At 38.1% G+C, this 21,930-nt stretch overlaps 1 protein-coding gene and 1 non-coding gene across 2 annotated transcripts in view; both read left to right on the forward strand.

Moving 5' to 3' along the window:
- Positions 1 to 21,930, forward strand: part of TIPIN (TIMELESS interacting protein) — a 116,089-nt gene that overhangs the window by 66,872 nt on the left and 27,287 nt on the right. The window contains exons 5-6 of the mRNA XM_053718529.1: positions 9,209 to 9,331; positions 9,445 to 9,508. Of these exons, the coding sequence (XP_053574504.1) occupies positions 9,209 to 9,331; positions 9,445 to 9,508 (187 nt within the window). The remainder of the gene's footprint in view (positions 1 to 9,208; positions 9,332 to 9,444; positions 9,509 to 21,930) is intronic.
- LOC128665372 (small Cajal body-specific RNA 14) lies at positions 11,271 to 11,405 on the forward strand. Its single transcript, XR_008403129.1, has one exon. It is a non-coding gene; the product is annotated as a small Cajal body-specific RNA 14 (non-coding RNA).

The following is a 21,930-nucleotide window of genomic DNA, read 5'->3' on the forward strand; positions in this document are numbered from 1 at the left end:
CATTGATATTAAGCTTTTATCTTGGAAAGTTTTGTTTTTGATGGCTATTTCCTCGGCTCGAAGAGTCTGGGAGTTATCTGCCTTACATTGTGATTCTCCTTATCTGATCTTTCATTCAGACAAGGTAGTTCTGCGTACTAAACCTGGGTTTTTACCTAAGGTTGTTTCTAACAGGAATATCAATCAAGAGATTGTTGTTCCATCATTATGTCCTAATCCTTCTTTAAAGAAGGAACGTCTTTTGCATAATCTAGACGTGGTCCGTGCTCTGAAGTTCTACTTACAGGCAACTAAAGATTTTAGACAAACTTCTTCTCTGTTTGTCGTTTACTCTGGACAGAGGAGAGGTCAAAAGGCTTCGGCTACCTCTCTCTCTTTTTGGCTTCGTAGCATAATACGTTTAGCCTATGAGACTGCTGGACAGCAGCCTCCTGAAAGAATTACAGCTCATTCCACTAGAGCTGTGGCTTCCACCTGGGCCTTTAAGAATGAGGCCTTTGTTGAACAGATTTGCAAGGCTGCAACTTGGTCTTCACTTCATACTTTTTCCAAATTTTACAGATTTGACACTTTCGCTTCTTCGGAGGCTGGTTTTGGGAGAAAGGTTCTACAGGCAGTGGTTCCTTCTGTTTAATGTTCCTGCCTTGTCCCTCCCATCATCCGTGTACTTAGCTTTGGTATTGGTATATCATAAGTAATGGATGACCCGTGGACTGAACACACTTAACAAGAGAAAACATAATTTATGCTTACCTGATAAATTTATTTCTCTTGTAGTGTGTTCAGTCCACGGCCCGCCCTGTCTTTTTCAGGCAGGTTCTAAATTTTAAAATTATAACTCCAGTCACCACTGCACCTTATAGTTTCTCCTTTCTCGTCTTGTTTCGGTCGAATGACTGGATATGACATGTGAGGGGAGGAGCTATATAGCAGCTCTGCTTGGGTGATCCTCTTGCAACTTCCTGTTGGGAAGGAGAATATATCCCATAAGTAATGGATGACCCGTGGACTGAACACACTACAAGAGAAATAAATTTATCAGGTAAGCATAAATTATGTTTTTTCGGATTCCTGAAACTGCTATATGTGGAAATAAGATATTTTTGTTTAAATGTTTTTTCTTTTACATTTTACAAGATGTCTCAATCTGATCCTGTGTCTGAAGCTGCTGTAGGAACCATGCTGCCTGAACACAGTTCTACCAAAGCTAAGTGTATCTTTTGTAAACTAGTGGAGATTATATCTCCAGCTGTAGTATGTAACAGTTGTCATGATAAGTTTTCATGCAAAAAAAGTTTCTATTAGTGCTAGTACAGTATCTGTTGTTCCCTCAACATCTAAAGTACACGATATCCCTGCTGATATGAAAAATTATATTGCTGATGCGATACAGAAGGCTATGTCTGCTGTTCTGCCTTCAAATAAACGTAAAAGGTCTTTTAAAACGTCTCAAAAACTCTTAAGAGCAGAAGCTGAACTAATATTCAAATTCAAAACTTTAGAACCACTAGGCTTAAATGCAGAGTTGGATCTAAATTCAGTTATGCAATAAACACTATACCACTAATTTACACACGTATCTTCCACATTTATTTTAATTTTATTTTTTTTCATTTATGTTTAGCGCAACATCAATATTATATCACACTATATATAAGAACTTTAATATAGTATTAGGAAACACTAAAAACAATGAAATTTTAAATAAACATTTTCCGTATGTAGTAAAAATTAAATTACATATTCGGTAATATGAAATTTTGTATCACAAAGTTTTTTATGCACGACACTTATCATAGGTTTTTGAGATAGGATTAGTTTTATTCCTAATGTTAACGGTGATTTATACCACTTATAAATTTGTATTTTATAGATAAGTTATATTTCATGTTACTTTAATCATTTTTTAGTTCAAATAAAATAGTTTATCCAATTTCATGCAGCACATTATACAAATATACGTAACCCTTCTCTTTGCTCATTTGAAATAAGAGAACTTTTTATGTACAATCAATATTAATATTATCATTATTAGAGGCATTTATTATTAGCACATTGCTAAACAGGAAACAATGTTTTTAAAAAAAAGAACATGGGAAGTGAGCACACAAAAAAGGAGGAGCTGGAGCAATTATTCCAAGATAAAAAGGGATATGTGAGCACTTAGAAATCATTCTTGAAAAAGGCTACACAAGCTGAAACGCGTTGAAGAATTACACTAAACTGATGGGCTTTTAACTGAAAACCACACTGAAGATAATATACAGAGCGCTCTGTTATGTTATTGGTAAACCAAAACAGCCTGAATCTCATTGCAACACAGTAACGGATCACAGCTTATACTTGGTATAATTTGTTGCAACCTGGATTTGCAAACTTCAGTTGAGACGCAGACCACCCGGTAATCCGTGACTGATTGGTTGGAGGACAGTCCCATGACTCCACACATGCGGAGGAACGACTAACAGTGAAGATACTCCTTGGGCGTTTTCCAGCACACCTTTAAGGTATTTTGTCGAGTGGACACAAATCCTTGTACTACAAACACACAGAGAAGCACTTCTCAAACAAGCTTCGTATTCTGGGTGAGTCATATTATATTGCGCTATTATCCGACAAACGGGTACTCTTTCTCTGAATCACAGATTTGCTTGAGACAAGCCATAATCGCCTTTTATCAAGTATTTTGACTGTCTACTGTGCCACAGAAACACTTCTTTGCATTGCTCTTGTCACAAAAGATTTATCTTGTTCCAGCAGCGGAACTGCTTCCTTGCATTACTCCTGTCATAAGAGATTTCCCAGCAGTGGAATTGCTTTTTTATGAACTTTTAATGGATCTTTTTTTTGAATTTTCTTCTGAACTTTTTTGAACTTTTATCTCATTAACCCTAAAACCACTGATGGTCATTCTATCTATCTATCTATCTCATATATATATATATATATATATATATATATATATATATATATATATATATATATATATATATATATATATATATATATATATATATATATATATATATATATATATATATATATATATTTATTTATTTATTTTTGTCATTTTTATTATTATGTTTATTAAATATTATTATTAATTTGTTTATAAACTACACATCTGAACTTGTTTTATTAGCTATATCAGTTATATCCAATTGATATTTTGAGAATTTTTTAACCTCTTATATAGCAGCTTCTTTTTAGCGCTCCCTATTCTATTTGTTTAAAACGTCTCATACTACTGTGACATTTGTAATGACCGCCAACGTACTGATATCCACCTCTGATGAGGATCTCTCTGACTCTGAAGATCCTACTTCAGACATTGACACTGATAAATCATCTTCTCTTTTTAAGATTGAGTATATTCGTTTCTTGTTAAAAGAAGTGTTGATAACTTTTGATATTCAGGAGTCTGGTCCTCTTGATAATAAATCCAGTAAACGTTTAAATTCTGTCTATAAACCTCCTGTGACTACTCCTGAGGTTTTTCCTGTTCCTTATGCTATTTCTGATGTGATTGCTAAGGTATGGTCTAAGCTTGGTGGTACTTTTGTTCATTCTTCAAGGTTTAAAAAGTTGTATCCTTTGCCAGTGGCTAAATTAGAGTTTTGGGAAAAAGTCCCTAAGGTTGATGGGGCGGGCCATTTCTACTCTTGCTAAACGTTCTATTCCTATGGAAGATAGTACTTCTTTTAAGGATCCTTTTGATAGGAAAATTGAATCTTATCTAAGGAAAGCTTATTTACATTCTGGCTATATTCTCAGACCTGCCATTTCTATGGCTGATGTTGCGGCTGCATCAACTTTTTGGTTCGATAGCTTAGCACAACGGGAAAAAGATTCTGATTTGCAAAGCTAATCATTTTATCTGTGATGCTATTTTTTATATCATCAAAATTGATGTTAAATCTATGTCTTTGGCTATTTTAGCTAGAAGAGCTTTATGGCTCAAATCTTGGAATGCAGACATGGTATCTAAATCTAGGTTGCCATCTCTTTCATTTCAGGGCAATAATTTATTTGGTTCCCAGTTGGATTCTATTATTTCCACTATTACTGGGGGTAAGGGAGTTTTTGTGCCCTGAGATAAAGTCTAAGGGTAAATCTAAAGCTTCTAATCGATTTTGTTCCTTTCATCACAATAGAGAACAGAAAACCACTCCTTCCCCTAAGGACTCTGGCTATAATTGGAAGCCATCTCTGAGTTGGAATAAATCAAAGCCTTATAAGAAACCAAAGCCTGCCCCCAAGACTGCATGAAGGTGTGGCCCTCAATCCAGTTCTACTGGTGGGGGGCAGATTAAAATTATTTCAATATGTTTGGGCAGGTTTAGTTTAAAATCGTTGGATTCAGAATATTGTCACTCAGTGGTATCGCATAGGTTTCAGAATAAGACCACCTGTGAGAAGATTTTTTTCTCTCACGTTCAAACAAATCCTGTGAAAGCTCAGGCCTTTCTGAAGTGTGTTTCAGATCTGGAGTTTTCAGGAGTAATTGTACCAGTTCCACATCTGGAACAGGGTCTGGGTTTTTATTCAAATCTATTCATTATCCTGAAGAAGGAAAATTCATTCAGACCAGTTCTGAATCTGAAGTTTTTGAATCAATTTGTAAGGGTCCCAGCTTTCAAGATGGTGACTATTAGGACTATTCTGCCTTTTGTTCAGCAAGGTCATTACATGTCCTCAATAGACTTACAGGATGCATATCTTCACATTCCGATTCATCCAGACCACTATCGGTTTCTGAGATTCTCTTTTCTAGACCGGCATTACCAATTTGTTGCTCTTTCATTTGGCCTAGCGACAGCTCCAAGAATCTTTTTGAAGGTTTTTCGTGCCCTTCTATCTGTAATCCGAGAGCAGGGTATTGCGGTATTTCCTTATTTGGACGATATCTAGGTACTGGCTCAATCTATTAATTTAGCAGAATCTCACACGAATCAACTTGTGTTGTTTCTTCAAAGACATGGTTAGAGGCTCAATTTACTAAAGAGTTCCTTGATTCCTCAGACAAGGGTCACCTTTTTAGGTTTCCAGATAGATTCAGTGTCCATGACTCTGTCTTTAACAGACAAGAGACGTTTGAAGTTGGTTTCAACCTGTTTAAACCTTCAGTCTCGATCATTCCCTTCAGTGGCTATGTGCATGGAAGTTTTAGGTCTCATGACTGCAGCATCGGACGCGATCCTCTTTGCTCGTTTTCATATGAGAGCTTTGCATGCTGAATCAATAGTGCAGGGATTATACTCGGATATCACAATTGATATTCTTATATCCCAACACTCATCTCTCTCCGACTTGGTGGTTAGACCATCATAGGATCATTCAAGGGGCCTCTCTTGTTCGTCCTTCCTGGACTGTGATTTCAACAGATGCAAGTCTCACAGGTTGGGGAGCTGTTTGGGGGTCTCTGACAGCACAAGGAGTTTGGAATCCTCAAGAGGCGAGGTTACCAAACAATATTTTACAACTCCGTGCTATTTTCAGGGCTCTTTAGGCTTGGCCTCTATTAAAGAGAGAATCATTAATTCGTTTTCAGACAGACAATATCACAACTGTGGCATATGTCAATCATTAGGGTGGGACTCGCAGTCCTTTAGCGATGATCTTGGATACTTTCTTGGGCAGAATAAAACTCCTGTCTAATTTCTGCGATACATATCCCAGGTGTAGACAATTGGGAAGCGGATTATCTCAGTCGTGAGACTTTACATCCAGGGGAGTGGTCTCTCCATCCAGATGTATTTTGTCAGATTGTACAGATGTGGGGTCTTCCCGAAATAGATCTGATGGCTTCCCATCTAAACAAGAAGCTTCCCAGGTACTTTTCCAGGTCCACGGATCCTCAGGCGGAGATGGTGGATACGTTGGCAGTTCCTTGGTTTTACCAACCTGCTTAAATTTTTCTGCCTCTAGTTCTTCTTCCAAGGGTGATATCCAAGATTATAATGGAACAATCACATGTGTTTCTGATAGCACCAGCATGGCCTCACAGATTTTGGTTTGCTGATCTTTTCCGTATGTCAAGTTGCCAACCTTGGCCACTTCCTTTAAGACCAGATCTTCTGTCTCAAGGGCCGTTTTTCCATCAGGCTCTCAAATCTCTAAATTTAAAGGTAAGGGAATTGAACGCTTAGTCATAGAGGTTTCTCTGACTCAGTGATTATTACTATGCTACAGGCTCGTAAGTCTGTTTCAAGGAAGATTTATTAGAATTTTACATTTTCTTCTTTGGATAAAGGTTTGTCTGCAAGTACTTTGAAGGGACAAATCTCTGCTATTTCTGTTTTATTTCATAGAAAGATTGCTAAGCTTCCTGATATTCACGGTTTTGTTCAGGCTTTGGTTCGTATCAAGCCTGTTATTAAATCAGCCTCTCCTCCTTGGAGTCTTAATTTGGTTTTGAAGGCTTTGCAGGCTCCTCCTTTTGAGCCTTTGCATTCTTTGGATATTAAACTACTTTCTTGGAAAGTGTTGTTCCTTTTGGCTATCTCTTCAGCTAGAAGAGTTTCTGATTTGTCTGCTCTCTCTTCTGAGTCTCGTTTTCTGATTTTCCATCAGGATAAGGCTGTTTTGCAGACTTCGTTTTAAATTTCTTCCTAAGGTTGTGAATTCTAACATTAGTAGGGAAATTGTTGTTCCTTCCTTGTGTCCTAATCCTAAGAATAGTCTTGAAAGATCTTTACATTCTTTGGATGTTGTAAGAGCTTTGAAATATTATGTCGAAGCTACTAAAGATTTCAGGTAGACTTCTAGTCTATTTGGTTTTTTTTTTTCTGGTCCTAGGAAAGGTCAGAAAGCCTCTGCCATTTCTTTGGCATCTTAGTTAAAACTTTTGATTCACAAGGCTCATTTGGAGGCGGGGCAATCTCCACCTCAGAGAATTACAGCTCATTCTACTAGATCAGTCGCCACTTCTTGGGCTTTTAAGAATGAAGCTTCGGTTGATCAGATTTGCAAAGCAGCAACTTGGTCTTCTTTGCATACATTTACTAAATTTTACTGTTTTGATGTATTTGCTTCTTCTGAAGCAGTCTTTGGTAGAAAAGTTCTTCAGGCAGCTGTCTCAGTTTGATTCTTCTGCTTATGATTTGTTATTTTCTTGTAATTTATGTGAAATTTATGACTGACTTATTATTCGTTAAACTGAATTGTGGGTGTGGCGAGGGGTGTATTTATAGGCACTTTGAGGTTTGGAAAACTTTGCCCCTCCTGGAAGGATTTGTATATCCCATTTGTCACTAGCTCATGGACTCTTGCCAATATGAAAGAAATTAATTTAGCTGGTAAATTATTTTAAAATGCTGCGCTACTTACCCCCTTTGCTGCGTGAGGTTCTGATGTCGCCTGTGACGACATCAGATTGAGGCTCCCATAGGTGCTTATAGAAGCACGCTGTATTGAGCACAATTTTTTTCCTAGCAATGCAAGCTTGCATTCGCAAAGCGATTTTATTTGTAATACCAGCGCACATTATCTTGCCCAAGTATTACAAAGTGGAGCGCTAATAACTCTTGCTCGCAAGCTATATTTAGCTCTCCACTTGTAATCTGGCCCTTAGTGTTTATTGGCTTTATGGTCGTTTTATTAGTCACTGGCCTTTTTGCTACCCTGTATTTCTATTTTGTGCCCCCTTAAGGGAACAGGGTTGTAGAGTAAGAAAATTCAAAATATATACTATTTAATTTCTGATAACATTTTCTATAGACAAGATGGATGTGAGATGTCAGTGGGAGTTTTACTTATCAGCTAGTGAGCAATCAATCATTAGTAAAGGGACATTAAACCCAATATTGTTCTTCCATGATTCATTTTTAAACAGCTTTCCAATTTACAGATTTGCTTTGTTCTTTTAGTATTCTTTATTGAAGGAACATAGATACACTACTGGGAAGTCAACATTTCCGGTGAGCCAGTAACAAGAGGCATATATGTTCAGCCACCAATAAGCAGCTAGCTCCCAGTAATGCATTGCTGCTCTTGAGCCTACCCAGGTGTTTTTTTTTTTTTTTTTACAAAGGATACCAAGAGAACAAAACAAATGAGATAGCAGAAGTAAATTGGAAAATTGTTTAAAATTGCATGCTCTGTCCGAGTTTAATTTTGTCTTTACTGTCCCTTTTAAGCCCAGTTGTACACAGAAATTGCATTTCAAGATAAATGGCTTTTATTATAAGCATTTATTTGCATTACATTTTTTAAAAATGTTTAGGTAGTGTACTCTCACTTGCACAATATCATTTTTTACAGTTTAGTGTCAGTGTAAGGAATAGCTGTGTTCTTCCATTATCAAAATGTGCACATTCTTTTTATATGCACACTTTGAGGTTTCAGCTCCTATTAAAGGGACATACTAATGTGCTAAATCACTTGAAACTGATGCAGTATAACTGTAAAAAGCTGACAGGAAAATATCACCTGAGCATCTCTATGTAAAAAAGGAAGATATTTTACCTCACAATCTCCTCAGCTCAGCAGAGTGAGTTCTGTGTAAAAAGTTATTCTCAACTGCTCCCAGCTACAGGTAAAAAAAAATGAAGAAACGAACAGCAGCCAATCTGCATCAACAGTGCTGAGGTCATGAACTATTTTACTGTGATCTCATGAGATTTGACTTAACTCTCATGAGATTTTCTTTTAAACTTCCTTACGCTGAATAGGGAAATAACATGAGTGCACGAAAGCTCGCTCCTTCCTCTGTCCCGGGACAGACGTACTAATTTGTTGCTTAGAAGTCCTTTACAATGGGATGTGGCTACTGAGAAACTTTTGAGGTAAAATCTTTCTGTCAGCTTTTTACAGCTATACTGCCTCACTTTCATGTGTTTAAACATTTGGGTATTATGGCCCTTTAAGTATGTGCAAAAGTGCACAGTATATAAATGTATGCATTTTGTGATCAGCTGATAGCTGTCACGTGATACAGGGGGAGATAAAACTGAATTAACTTTGAAATTTGCCAGAAAATATTCTACTGCTCATTTCAAATTCAAGGTAAGTGCTATTACAATGTATTTTTATTGTGTATTTCTCAGTTATTCAGCCCTGCTGTATTTAGTGGCCCTTTAATTCAGCCCCCAACTGTTTCTAGTTTGACATATGATTCAGAATGAACTGGTAATGTGTTGGGAACAGTATATTTCTCATTCTTGGTCATTCCAGCTCCTAATCACTTTGTGCTTTTCTCTGCTCACAGGCAGAAGACCTGAAAACTCTGATCAGACAAATGGAGAACTGGGCACATAGACTCTTCCCCAAGCTGCAGTTTGAGGACTTCCTTGCCCGGCTTGAGACATTGGGGAACAAGAAGGAAGTACAGGTGAGTTGCTCACTGCAGGTTTTACTTATGAATTGGAAAGCACAAATGTAACTAAATTATACAATGAGAACATCTGTTTTGCTTTTGTTTCATTTGTATTTATTTTTTTCCAGACTTGTTTGAAGAGAATCCGCATGGACATGCCAATTCTGCATGAAGATTTCAATAGTGAAGAAGGTACTCAGATTAAAGGGACATTTAAATAATTTTATTTGGTGTAGCTAGGAGAGGACATTTAAAAATGTGACATATTACCCCCTCATTATTATTATTATTATTATTTTTTAAAAACTAATGTGGAGTCTCTGTCCTCAGCAAAAAAAAAAGTAGTGTCCAGTGATCAATTGGTCCTTAAAGCGACATTTTTATGTGTTACCAATGATCTATGTTGCTGTTGGAGTGTATTACGTTTATTAAACAGTTGCTTTACTTTTATTTAGTCAATTGAAATAGCATTCAGGTTGGGAGAGAGATTCTTTTGTATCTTAAATAGCTGGTTTAGCTCGTTGAGACCCCACCCATACTTAACATTTCAATGCCTAACTAGTGCCCTTTGTGTACAGAGAGAAAGATGACACCGGCTGTCTGCTTTACATTACTGGCTCTCGAGAACAAAATGATACAGCTATAATGATTAAAAACCAACTAATTAAAATACAAAAAATAAAATTGAAGGGCTGGTTTTCCAGTACAATAAATACTCTACAGCTGATGTAATAAATAATAGGGAACACATTAAGGCGAAACATGTTACAGCACACAGTGTCCCTTTAAAGGGACCGTATACACTCATTTTCATATAACTGCATGTAATGGACACTACTATAAAGAATAAGATGCACAGATACGGATATAAAAATCCAGTATAAACAGTTTAAAAACTTACTTGGAAGCTGTCAGTTTGGCTCTGTTGAAAATGTAGTTGGAAAGCCCACTGCAAGTGGGAAATAAGACACTCCCCCTCCCCCTTCTTTTGCATATGATAAGACCCTTTACACAAACAGGAGCAAGCTGGAGAAGGTAGCTGACGGTATTCACATAAAACTTTGGGGCTTGGTTAGGAGTCTGAAAATCAGAGCAATGTTATTTAAAAATAAGCAAAAGTATTCATTTATTTTAAAAAAAAAACCTTTATGGGCTATATAAATAGATCTACAAAACATTTCTGCAAAGAAAAAATGAGTGTATAATGTCCCTTTAAGGCCCGGTTGTACACAGATATATATTTCCATTTAGCTTCAAAATAAAGGGATATTAGTTTTTTGTTTTTTTAAATAAATGTATTGCTGCATTGCAAAATATCTACATACGATATTGATGTTTTAAAAACAATAATACTAATTTATTTAGTAACATTTGTATCGTTTTGCAGACCCAGGACCCAGTCTTTGAAAAGCCTATTGAGTGTATCTTACTGATTTTATTGTAGCCAATTAGGGATAGGTAAAAATGAGCTCCTCCTATATAACAAGCATCTAGCTTCTCCGGCAGCAGTGGGAAAAAAACGACAAACTTCACATCTAAAAAGAAACTGGGGCAAAATAATGACAGTGCATTGCAAAGCATTACCATTTTTATAAGGAATAACATTTTAAATGTAATGCCCCTTTAAGGGAACATGAAGCAAAAAACTACATTTCCCAAAAAAGTATTTGAGTAGTAAGAAGAAAAAAGAACAGCTTTGCAATATACTTTTTTTTTTTTTTTTTTCAGTTCCCCAGTTGGAAATTTTTCTACACAGCGTTTTAGTTGTAGCTAACTTTCCACAACACATTGTTGCTAATTTTTCTAAACATTTAAAACTAAAAAAAGTTACAATGTAACATCATATCTAAGTATAAACTTGACTGGTGGAGAAGCAATTCCTGTGGTGGCTTAGTTAGTTAGGTAGGTGACCTCCAGTGCAGGAAGTCGGGAGTTCGATTCCGCCCCCCTACTTGTGGCAGACCTGCCTATGTTGCATTGATAAGTAGTTTAATGTGACTTAAGGCTGCCACACACATTAAACCCCAATGGTTTCTGCCGACAGGGCCTGTCCAGACATCAGGTTTCCTGTGCGATGATTCCATACAGATCATATTTTTAAATATCTGTAGATATTTACTCAGTTCTATGTTGTCCTGTGTATAATTGTTATTTAATTGGATTTTGCATTTTTCAAACCATGTAACATTATCATATCCACTGAATACACCAAAGTATTCTGTTCATGTTACAAAATAACAAAGATAATTTTTACAGTTATTGGTAGCAAAACAAATTAGTTGAAACATTCTGACAGTCTTTGTGCAGATCAGAGGAAAATCAGAATTCTTAGTTGCTTATTATGTTTTGTCAGATGGATTTTAAATTGTCACTTTGCCTTTATCTGAAAATGTTTTATGTAATCTGCAAATCCTGTTTCCACATACATCAGTTCTGCAGCACTGATACAGTGTACAACCTTAGTGCAATGATTGTCCCGAGTACCATAATGCAGCTTTTGCTCCTTAAAGGGACACTCTACTGCAAAATAAGTTTCCCCTTACTGTGTTCCAAATAACTTGTTATACTTTCTGCATAGTATTAAATGTATAGGAAACTATTGCTTCGTGGTTTTTGTATTTGTAATAGCTGCTTTTGCCCATTAACACCATCAGCTATTCTCAAGGATATCCCACTGGGAGGTTAATTTGTGCTGCTGTCTCTTTACAGTTTTTCTACAGAGAATACAAGCATATTAATAATTATCATCTAATTTCTTTGTTCTCTTGGTATTCTTATCTCCATGCATTTTGACAGTTTTTCACAGCTAGACAGCGCTAATTTGTGTGCGCCACATAGATAACATGCTCACTTTCTTGGAATTATTTATGAGTCAGCACTGATTGTCTAAAATGCAAGTCTTTAAAAAGCACTAGATACGGGGGCAGTTTGCAGAGGCTTAGATACAAGTTAATCACAGAGGTAAAAGTATATTAAATAGACACTCTCTAAACTAGAATTTTTATTGTTTTAAAAGATAGATTAACCCTTTATTACCCATTCCCCAGTTTTGCATAACCAAGACAGTTATAATACACATTTTACCTCTGTGATTACCTTGTATCTAAGCCTCTGCAGACTGCCCCTTATTTCAGTTCTTTTGACAGACTTTCATTTTAGCCAATCAGGGCTTGTTACCAGGTAACTTCACGTGTGAGCACAATGTTATCTATATGACACATGAACTAATGCCCTTTAGTGGTGAAAAACTGTCAAAATGCATTCATTTAAGAGGCGGCCTTCAAGGGCTTAGAAATTAGCATATGAGCCTCCTAGGTGTAGCTTTCAACTAAAAAAGCCAAGAGAACAAAGCAAAATTGGGGATAAAAGTAAATTGGAAAGTTGTTTTAAAATTACATTCCCTATCTGAATCATAAGTTTTTATTTTGGACTAGACTGTCCCTTTAATATAACAATGTTGATTGTGCAATTGTTTTTTGTTCTTTTGGTATTTTTATCTGAAAAGGCTGTAATGTATTTTTGGTTCAGCACGCTACGGGGCATGAAAAGTTGGTCAATTTAATAAATACATTATAAGAAAAGGCAGCAGCTGAACATGCTTATACATATTTATAGACAGTTTAATGTTTAAGTCTTAATGCATTTTTCCCTATACATTAATTTATCATCGTCTAAAAAGAGCTTAAACTAATTCAAAACATATTTTAGTCACCACAGGGACATGTACTTTTTAAAATACATTTTACAATAACCTTTTTGAGATGCAATCAATTAAACATATAAAAACATTCTTATGCCTCTGTAAAGGGACATGGCAGTTAATAGTATCTATATACTTCACAATAACTTTCTTTTTTACTTCTAAAACGCCCTCAGAGTACAGCTAGCTACTGATGGGCAAGTATGATCTTTGCATTAGCTTGCCTCTCAGTCAAGCTTATGCACCAGTGTGTAGCCACCAAACCCCACCTGACTGAGGCAGCATTTTTATAACATTTTGTTTTTGAAAGTCGTTAAAACTGTACTGTTTACTTTTCTAACCTTTAAACGTTCTTCCTACTTTGCTGTTATAATCAGTCTGTCTTTGTCCCTTTATTCTTAGCCCCTTCACTACCAGGACTTTCAGAGAAGAACTTGCCCAAATTCACATACATTTGTGTTATCACTCCATTTAAACAGAAATAGCCTTGGTTTTTTTCTATTTACCTGTCAAAGCTATATATATTTTTTTTTCAAGTAGACGGTTATTGATCTAAGCTCATTTTGGTTTATCTCATGCCACCATTTCACTACCAAATATGATCATATAAAAAAAAAGTTAGTTTTCACAAACACTGGGTTTCTCACTAAAAAATTATTTACACAGCTTGTCTAATAATAGCACTCATGATTGTAAAAGCTTCTCTGAGATCCCCTTTGTTCAAAAATAGCAGAAATGCATGGCTTTGTCATTGGTTCTTGGTAATTGGAAGGCCTAACTGCAGCTGAGCACCACACGTGTATTCCCGGTAGTGAAGGCGTTAATCAGGTAGCTTGTAAGGTTAATTTTAGCTTTAGTGTAGAGATTAATTTGTTTTGTAATTTTCCCTATGGGCCTTGCACCCAGACCTGGTTTAACCATGAGTGCCATTGAGCACCCAGGGCTGAGCATGTTGCAGGGTCATAGGAGGTGTGTCCAGTCTGAGAGTGCAGTCCCCTTCTGTGTTTTGTATATGTCTAGGATGATTACATAAGCCTGTGCACCCTTCACTTGTTCCCAGTTTGTTTGATTGAGAGATTGTATTGTTTGGCTGGTCTAGGGACCCAGGTTTTGGAAGGGACCTTGACGTTACCTCGGCGTGTCCCATTTAATCAGATGCTGTAACTAACCCTTGCATGTTTTTAATTTTAGCTTAGAGTGAGTGCTGGACTTTCTGTGTATATGTGTATATGTATGTGTGTGTGTGTGTATGTGTATATGTATGTGTGTGTGTATGTGTATATGTATGTGTATGTGTATATGTATGTGTGTGTGTATATGTGTATATGTATGTGTGTGTGTATATGTGTATATGTATGTGTGTGTGTGTATGTGTATATGTATGTATGTGTGTATGTGTATATGTGTATATGTATGTGTGTGTATATGTATATATATGTATATATATATATATATATATATATATATATATATATATATATATATATATATATATATATATATATATATATATATATATATATATATTCACACACATTTTATAGGTACTAGTTAGTGGGTTAGGGTTAGAGAGCTTTTTGGGAGGGATCCTATACTGCAGAAAATATATATATATATATATATATATATATATATATATATATATATATATATATATATATATATATATATATAGAGGTAGAGATGTAGATATATTTGTTGTGTTTTTTTTATTATATTTATTTTTCTAACAGTTTCTGTAGTGTACCCCCATACCACTTTTTTTTCTTCTTCTGTAGCTTAGTGCCCCTTCCTTTCCTCCTCCCTTTTTATTTTTTTTTATTTTCCATATGTCATCCCACTCCCTCCGCATCCTGGATTCCCTCCAGCCGGCACCAGCAGATGATTGTTATAGACGGTGACACACACAATGTCCCAATCTGTAAAGATCTGGCATCTGTCCTCATATGGAACCATCGCGCCCCGGTTCCATATGTGGGCAGATGCCTGTAGTTCAGGAACTCTAGCTCTCGGCTCTAACTTAACAGCCGAGGCTGCTAGAGCTTCCTGCAGCTCAGACGTGTGTATATATAAGTTGTTCTGTATGATAGCCAAAGTACCGCACAACCTATATATACATCTTTGTGGGCTAGGTGGTTAAAGGGACAGTGTGCTTGAAAAATGTTATTGTTTAAAAAGATGATCTCTTTATTACCCATTCCCCAGTTTTGCATACCAGACACTTATATTAATATATTTTTTTTTACCTCTGATTACTTCTATCTAAGTCCCTGCAGGCAGCCCTTTCATTTCTTCTGTTAAGTGTGATCAGTCCACGGGTCATCATTACTTCTGGGATATTACTCCTCCCCAACAGGAAGTGCAAGAGGATTCACCCAGCAGAGCTGCATATAGCTCCTCCCCTCTACGTCACTCCCAGTCATTCTCTTGCACCCAACGACTAGATAGGATGTGTGAGAGGACTATGGTGATTATACTTAGTTTTATATCTTCAATCAAAAGTTTGTTATTTTAAAATAGCACCGGAGTGTGTTATTACCTCTCTGGCAGAGTTTGAAGAAGAATCTACCAGAGTTTTGCTATGATTTTAGCCGGAGTAGTTAAGATCATATTGCTGTTCTCGGCCATCTGAGGAGTGAGGTAAACTTCAGATCAGGGGACAGCGGGCAGATGAATCTGCATAGAGGTATGTAGCAGTTTTTATTTTCTGACAATGGAATTGATGAGAAAATCCTGCCATACCGATATAATGTCATGTATGTATACTTTACACTTCAGTATTCTGGGGAATGGTACTTCACTAGAATTACACTGTAAGAAATACATAAAGCTGTTTAATAACTAGAGATTATGTTTAACGTTTTTGCTGGAATGTAAAATCGTTTTCATTTGCTGAGGTACTGTGTGAATAAATGTTTGGGCACTATTTTTCCACTTGGCAGTTGCTTAATCTGTTTTTCTGTTCTCCCTCACTGCTGTGTGTGAGGGGGAGGGGCCGTTTTTTGGCGCTTTTTCTATGCATCAAATATTTCAGTCAGCAACTCATTGTATTCCCTGCATGATCCGGTTCATCTCTACAGAGCTCAGGGGTCTTCAAAACTTATTTTGAGGGAGGTAATTTCTCTCAGCAGAGCTGTGAGAATTATAGTTTGACTGAGATAAAAAACGTTTATTCTGTAATTTGTTTCCTGCTTTCAGAATTTGTTATCTTTGCTAATGGGATTAAACCTTTGCTAAAGTTGTGTTGTTTACAAGGATTGAGGCTATAACTGTTTCAATTTATTAATTTTCAACTGTCATAGATCTTCTGTGCTTCTTAAAGGCACAGTACATTTTAATATTATTCTAATTGAATTGTATTTCCAATTTGCAAGTTTATTTGCTAGTGTGTTAAACATGTCTGATTCAGAGGATGATACCTGTGTCATTTGTTGCAATGCCAAAGTGGAGCCCAATAGAAATTTATGTACTAACTGTATTGATGCTACTTTAAATAAAAGTCAATCTGTACAAATTGAACAAATTTCACCAAACAACGAGGGGAGAGTTATGCCGACTAACTCGCCTCACGTGTCAGTACCTACATCTCCCGCTCAGAGGGAGGTGCGTGATATTGTAGCGCCGAGTACATCTGGGCGGCCATTACAAATCACATTACAGGATATGGCTACTGTTATGACTGAGGTTTTGGCTAAATTACCAGAACTAAGAGGTAAGCGTGATCACTCTGGGGTGAGAACAGAGTGCGCTGATAATATTAGGGCCATGTCAGACACTGCGTCACAGGTGGCAGAACATGAGGACGGAGAACTTCATTCTGTGGGTGACGGTTCTGATCCAAACAGACTGGATTCAGATATTTAAAATTTTAAATTTAAACTGGAAAACCTCCGTGTATTACTAGGGGAGGTGTTAGCGGCTCTGAATGATTGTAACACAGTTGCAATACCAGAGAAAATGTGTAGGTTGGATAAATATTTTGCGGTACCGACGAGTACTGAGGTTTTTCCTATACCTAAGAGACTTACTGAAATTGTTACTAAGGAGTGGGATAGACCCGGTGTGCCGTTCTCACCCCCTCCGATATTTAGAAAAATGTTTCCAATAGACGCCACCACAAGGGACTTATGGCAAACGGTCCCTAAGGTGGAGGGAGCAGTTTCTACCTTAGCTAAGCGTACCACTATCCCGGTGGAGGATAGCTGTGCTTTTTCAGATCCAATGGATAAAAAGTTAGAGGGTTACCTTAAGAAAATGTTTGTTCAACAAGGTTTTATATTGCAACCCCTTGCATGCATTGCGCCGATCACGGCTGCAGCGGCATTCTGGATTGAGTCTCTGGAAGAGAACATTGGTTCAGCTACTCTGGACGACATTACGGACAGGCTTAGAGTCCTTAAACTAGCTAATTCATTCATTTCGGAGGCCGTAGTACATCTTACTAAACTTACGGCGAAGAATTCAGGATTCGCCATTCAGGCACGCAGGGCGCTGTGGCTAAAATCCTGGTCAGCTGATGTTACTTCTAAGTCTAAATTGCTTAATATACCTTTCAAAGGGCAGACCTTATTCGGGCCCGGGTTGAAAGAGATTATCGCTGACATTACAGGAGGTAAAGGCCATGCCCTGCCTCAGGACAAAGCCAAAGCCAAGACTAGACAGTCTAATTTTCGTTCCTTTCGTAATTTCAAAGCAGGAGCAGCATCAACTTCCTCTGCACCAAAACAGGAAGGAGCTGTTGCTCGCTACAGACAAGGCTGGAAACCTAACCAGTCCTGGAACAAGGGCAAGCAGACTAGGAAACCTGCTGCTGCCCCTAAAACAGCATGAATTGAGGGCCCCCGATCCGGGGCAGACTTTCTCTCTTCGCCCAGGCTTGGGCAAGAGATGTTCAGGATCCCTGGGCGCTAGAGATAATATCTCAGGGATACCTTCTGGACTTCAAATACTCTCCTCCAAGAGAGAGATTTCATCTGTCAAGATTGTCAACAATCCAGACAAAGAAAGAGGCGTTTCTACGCTGCGTACAAGAGCTCTTGTTAATGGGAGTAATCCATCCAGTTCCACGATCGGAACAGGGACAGGGGTTTTACTCAAATCTGTTTGTGGTTCCCAAAAAAGAGGGAACTTTCAGACCAATCCTGGACTTAAAGATCCTAAACAAATTCCTAAGAGTTCCATCGTTCAAGATGGAGACTATTCGGACAATTTTACCTATGATCCAAGAGGGTCAATACATGACCACTGTAGATTTAAAAGATGCTTACCTTCACATACCGATTCACAAAGATCATTATCGGTACCTAAGGTTTGCCTTCCTAGACAGGCATTACCAGTTTGTGGCTCTTCCATTCGGATTGGCTACAGCTCCAAGAATCTTCACAAAGGTTCTGGGTGCTCTTCTGGCGGTACTAAGACCGCGGGGAATCTCGGTAGCTCCATACCTAGACGACATTCTGATACAAGCTTCAAGCTTTCAAACTGCCAAGTCTCATACAGAGTTAGTGCTGGCATTTCTAAGGTCACATGGATGGAAGGTGAACGAAAAGAAAAGTTCACTCGTTCCACTCACAAGAGTTCCCTTCCTGGGGACTCTTATAGATTCTGTAGAAATGAAGATTTACCTGACAGAGGACAGGCTAACAAGACTTCAAAGTGCTTGCCGCACCCTTCATTCCATTCAACACCCGTCAGTGGCTCAATGCATGGAGGTAATCGGCTTAATGGTAGCGGCAATGGACATAGTACCCTTTGCACGCTTACACCTCAGACCACTGCAACTGTGCATGCTAAGTCAGTGGAATGGGGATTACTCAGACTTATCCCCTTCTCTGAATCTGGATCAAGAGACCAGAAATTCTCTTCTATGGTGGCTTTCTCGGCCACATCTGTCCAGGGGGATGCCATTCAGCAGACCAGACTGGACAATTGTAACAACAGACGCCAGCCTTCTAGGTTGGGGTGCCGTCTGGAATTCTCTGAAGGCTCAGGGACAATGGAGTCAGGAGGAGAGTCTCCTGCCAATAAACATTCTGGAATTGAGAGCAGTTCTCAATGCCCTCCTGGCTTGGCCCCAGTTGACACCTCGGGGGTTCATCAGGTTTCAGTCTGACAACATCACGACTGTAGCTTACATCAACCATCAGGGAGGGACAAGAAGCTCCCTAGCTATGATGGAAGTATCAAAGATAATTCGCTGGGCAGAGTCTCACTCTTGCCACCTGTCAGCAATCCACATCCCGGGAGTGGAGAACTGGGAGGCGGATTTCTTAAGTCGTCAGACTTTTCATCCGGGGGAGTGGGAACTTCATCCGGAGGTCTTTGCCCAAATACTTCGACGTTGGGGCAAACCAGAGATAGATCTCATGGCGTCTCGACAGAACGCCAAGCTTCCTCGTTACGGGTCCAGATCCAGGGATCCAGGAGCAGTCCTGATAGATGCTCTGACAGCACCTTGGGACTTCAGGATGGCTTACGTGTTTCCACCCTTCCCGTTGCTTCCTCGATTGATTGCCAGAATCAAACAAGAGAGAGCATCAGTGATTCTAATAGCACCTGCGTGGCCACGCAGGACTTGGTATGCAGACCTGGTGGACATGTCATCCTGTCCACCTTGGTCTCTACCTCTGAAACAGGACCTTCTGATACAGGGTCCCTTCAAACATCAAAATCTAACTTCTCTGAAGCTGACTGCTTGGAAATTGAACGCTTGATTTTATCAAGACGTGGATTTTCTGAGTCAGTTATTGATACCTTAATACAGGCTAGGAAACCTGTTACCAGAAAGATTTACCATAAGATATGGCGTAAATACCTATATTGGTGTGAATCCAAAGGTTACTCTTGGAGTAAGGTTAGGATTCCTAGGATATTGTCTTTTCTACAAGAAGGTTTAGAAAAGGGTTTATCTGCTAGTTCATTAAAGGGACAGATCTCAGCTCTGTCCATTCTGTTACACAAACGTCTGTCAGAAGTTCCTGACGTCCAGGCTTTTTGTCAGGCTTTGGCCAGAATTAAGCCTGTGTTTAAAACTGTTGCTCCACCATGGAGTTTAAACCTTGTTCTTAATGTTTTACAGGGCGTTCCGTTTGAACCCCTTCATTCCATTGATATAAAGTTGTTATCTTGGAAAGTTCTATTTTTAATGGCTATTTCCTCGGCTCAAAGAGTCTCTGAATTATCAGCCTTACATTGTGATTCTCCTTATTTGATTTTTCATTCGGATAAGGTAGTCCTGCGTACTAAACCTGGGTTCTTACCTAAGGTAGTTACTAACAGGAATATCAATCAAGAGATTGTTGTTCCTTCTTTATGCCCAAATCCTTCTTCAAAGAATGAACGTCTACTGCACAACCTGGATGTAGTCCGTGCTCTAAAATTTTACTTACAGGCAACTAAGGAATTTCGACAAACGTCTTCTCTGTTTGTCATTTACTCTGGGCAGAGGAGAGGTCAAAAAGCTTCCGCTACCTCTCTTTCTTTTTGGCTTCGTAGCATAATTTGTTTAGCTTATGAGACTGCTGGACAGCAGCCTCCTGAAAGAATTACAGCTCATTCTACTAGAGCTGTGGCTTCCACTTGGGCCTTCAAGAATGAGGCCTCTGTTGAACAGATTTGCAAGGCTGCAACTTGGTCTTCGCTTCATACTTTTTCCAAATTTTACAAATTTGACACTTTTGCTTCATCGGAGGCTATTTTTGGGAGAAAGGTTCTTCAGGCAGTGGTTCCTTCTGTATAAAGAGCCTGCCTATCCCTCCCGTCATCCGTGTACTTTTGCTTTGGTATTGGTATCCCAGAAGTAATGATGACCCGTGGACTGATCACACTTAACAGAAGAAAACATAATTTATGCTTACCTGATAAATTCCTTTCTTCTGTAGTGTGATCAGTCCACGGCCCGCCCTGTTTTTAAGGCAGGTAAATATTTTTTAATTTATACTCCAGTCACCACTTCACCCTTGGCTTTTCCTTTCTCGTTGGTCCTTGGTCGAATGACTGGGAGTGACGTAGAGGGGAGGAGCTATATGCAGCTCTGCTGGGTGAATCCTCTTGCACTTCCTGTTGGGGAGGAGTAATATCCCAGAAGTAATGATGACCCGTGGACTGATCACACTACAGAAGAAAGGAATTTATCAGGTAAGCATAAATTATGTTTTTACAATCTTGCTTTTTAGCCAATCAGTGCTGGTTCATGCATAACCATTATCATTCTCCACGGGAGTGAGAACAATGTTATCTATATGGCACAAATGAACTAGCACTGTGGTGCAAGATTTAAAAAGCACTGAGATAACGGGCGGCCTGCAGGAATTTAGAAACAGGCAAACTTAGAGCTTATACAGTATATGTAATATAAATATGTAGGTTATGCAAATCTGAAGTAGTAAATGTGCTACATTTTTAAACAATAAATCAAGTAGACTGTTCCTTTGAAGGGGTAATATAGTGTAAAAATAAAATTCTGTATTTCTCTAGAGCAGTTTATTTTGACTAATTGGTCTCTGCCTTATGGGTTCAGCAACTGATAAAGGGTTAAACTTAAAAGGAGAAATTGCATATACGACATTAATTCTCACAGAAGGATTCAGGGAGCCATTTGGTTGTGGTTTAATTGTCTGTACTTTCTGGTAGGACAAGTAAACACCTTTAGATTTTTAATATAAACTTTTAAGTGATACATAGTGAAAAATGAAATTATATTGCAACGTAAATTTTGTCCCCTTTCCTGTAATTTTTAGCTCTGAAATTTGTTGCTTTTCTAATTCTCAGACTTGGGAAAACAATCCTAACGTCTCGGGTATATCCCTTCTAAATATCTTTCCTTAATTGGCTTTAACACGTAACAACTGCAAAACAATGCCATTCGTACTCTTATTTTTACTTTGGCTAGCCTTGTCTGCAGACTGAAGCCCAA

Source organism: Bombina bombina, chromosome 6 (genome assembly GCF_027579735.1).
Source record: "Bombina bombina isolate aBomBom1 chromosome 6, aBomBom1.pri, whole genome shotgun sequence".
Lineage (NCBI taxonomy): Eukaryota > Metazoa > Chordata > Amphibia > Anura > Bombinatoridae > Bombina > Bombina bombina.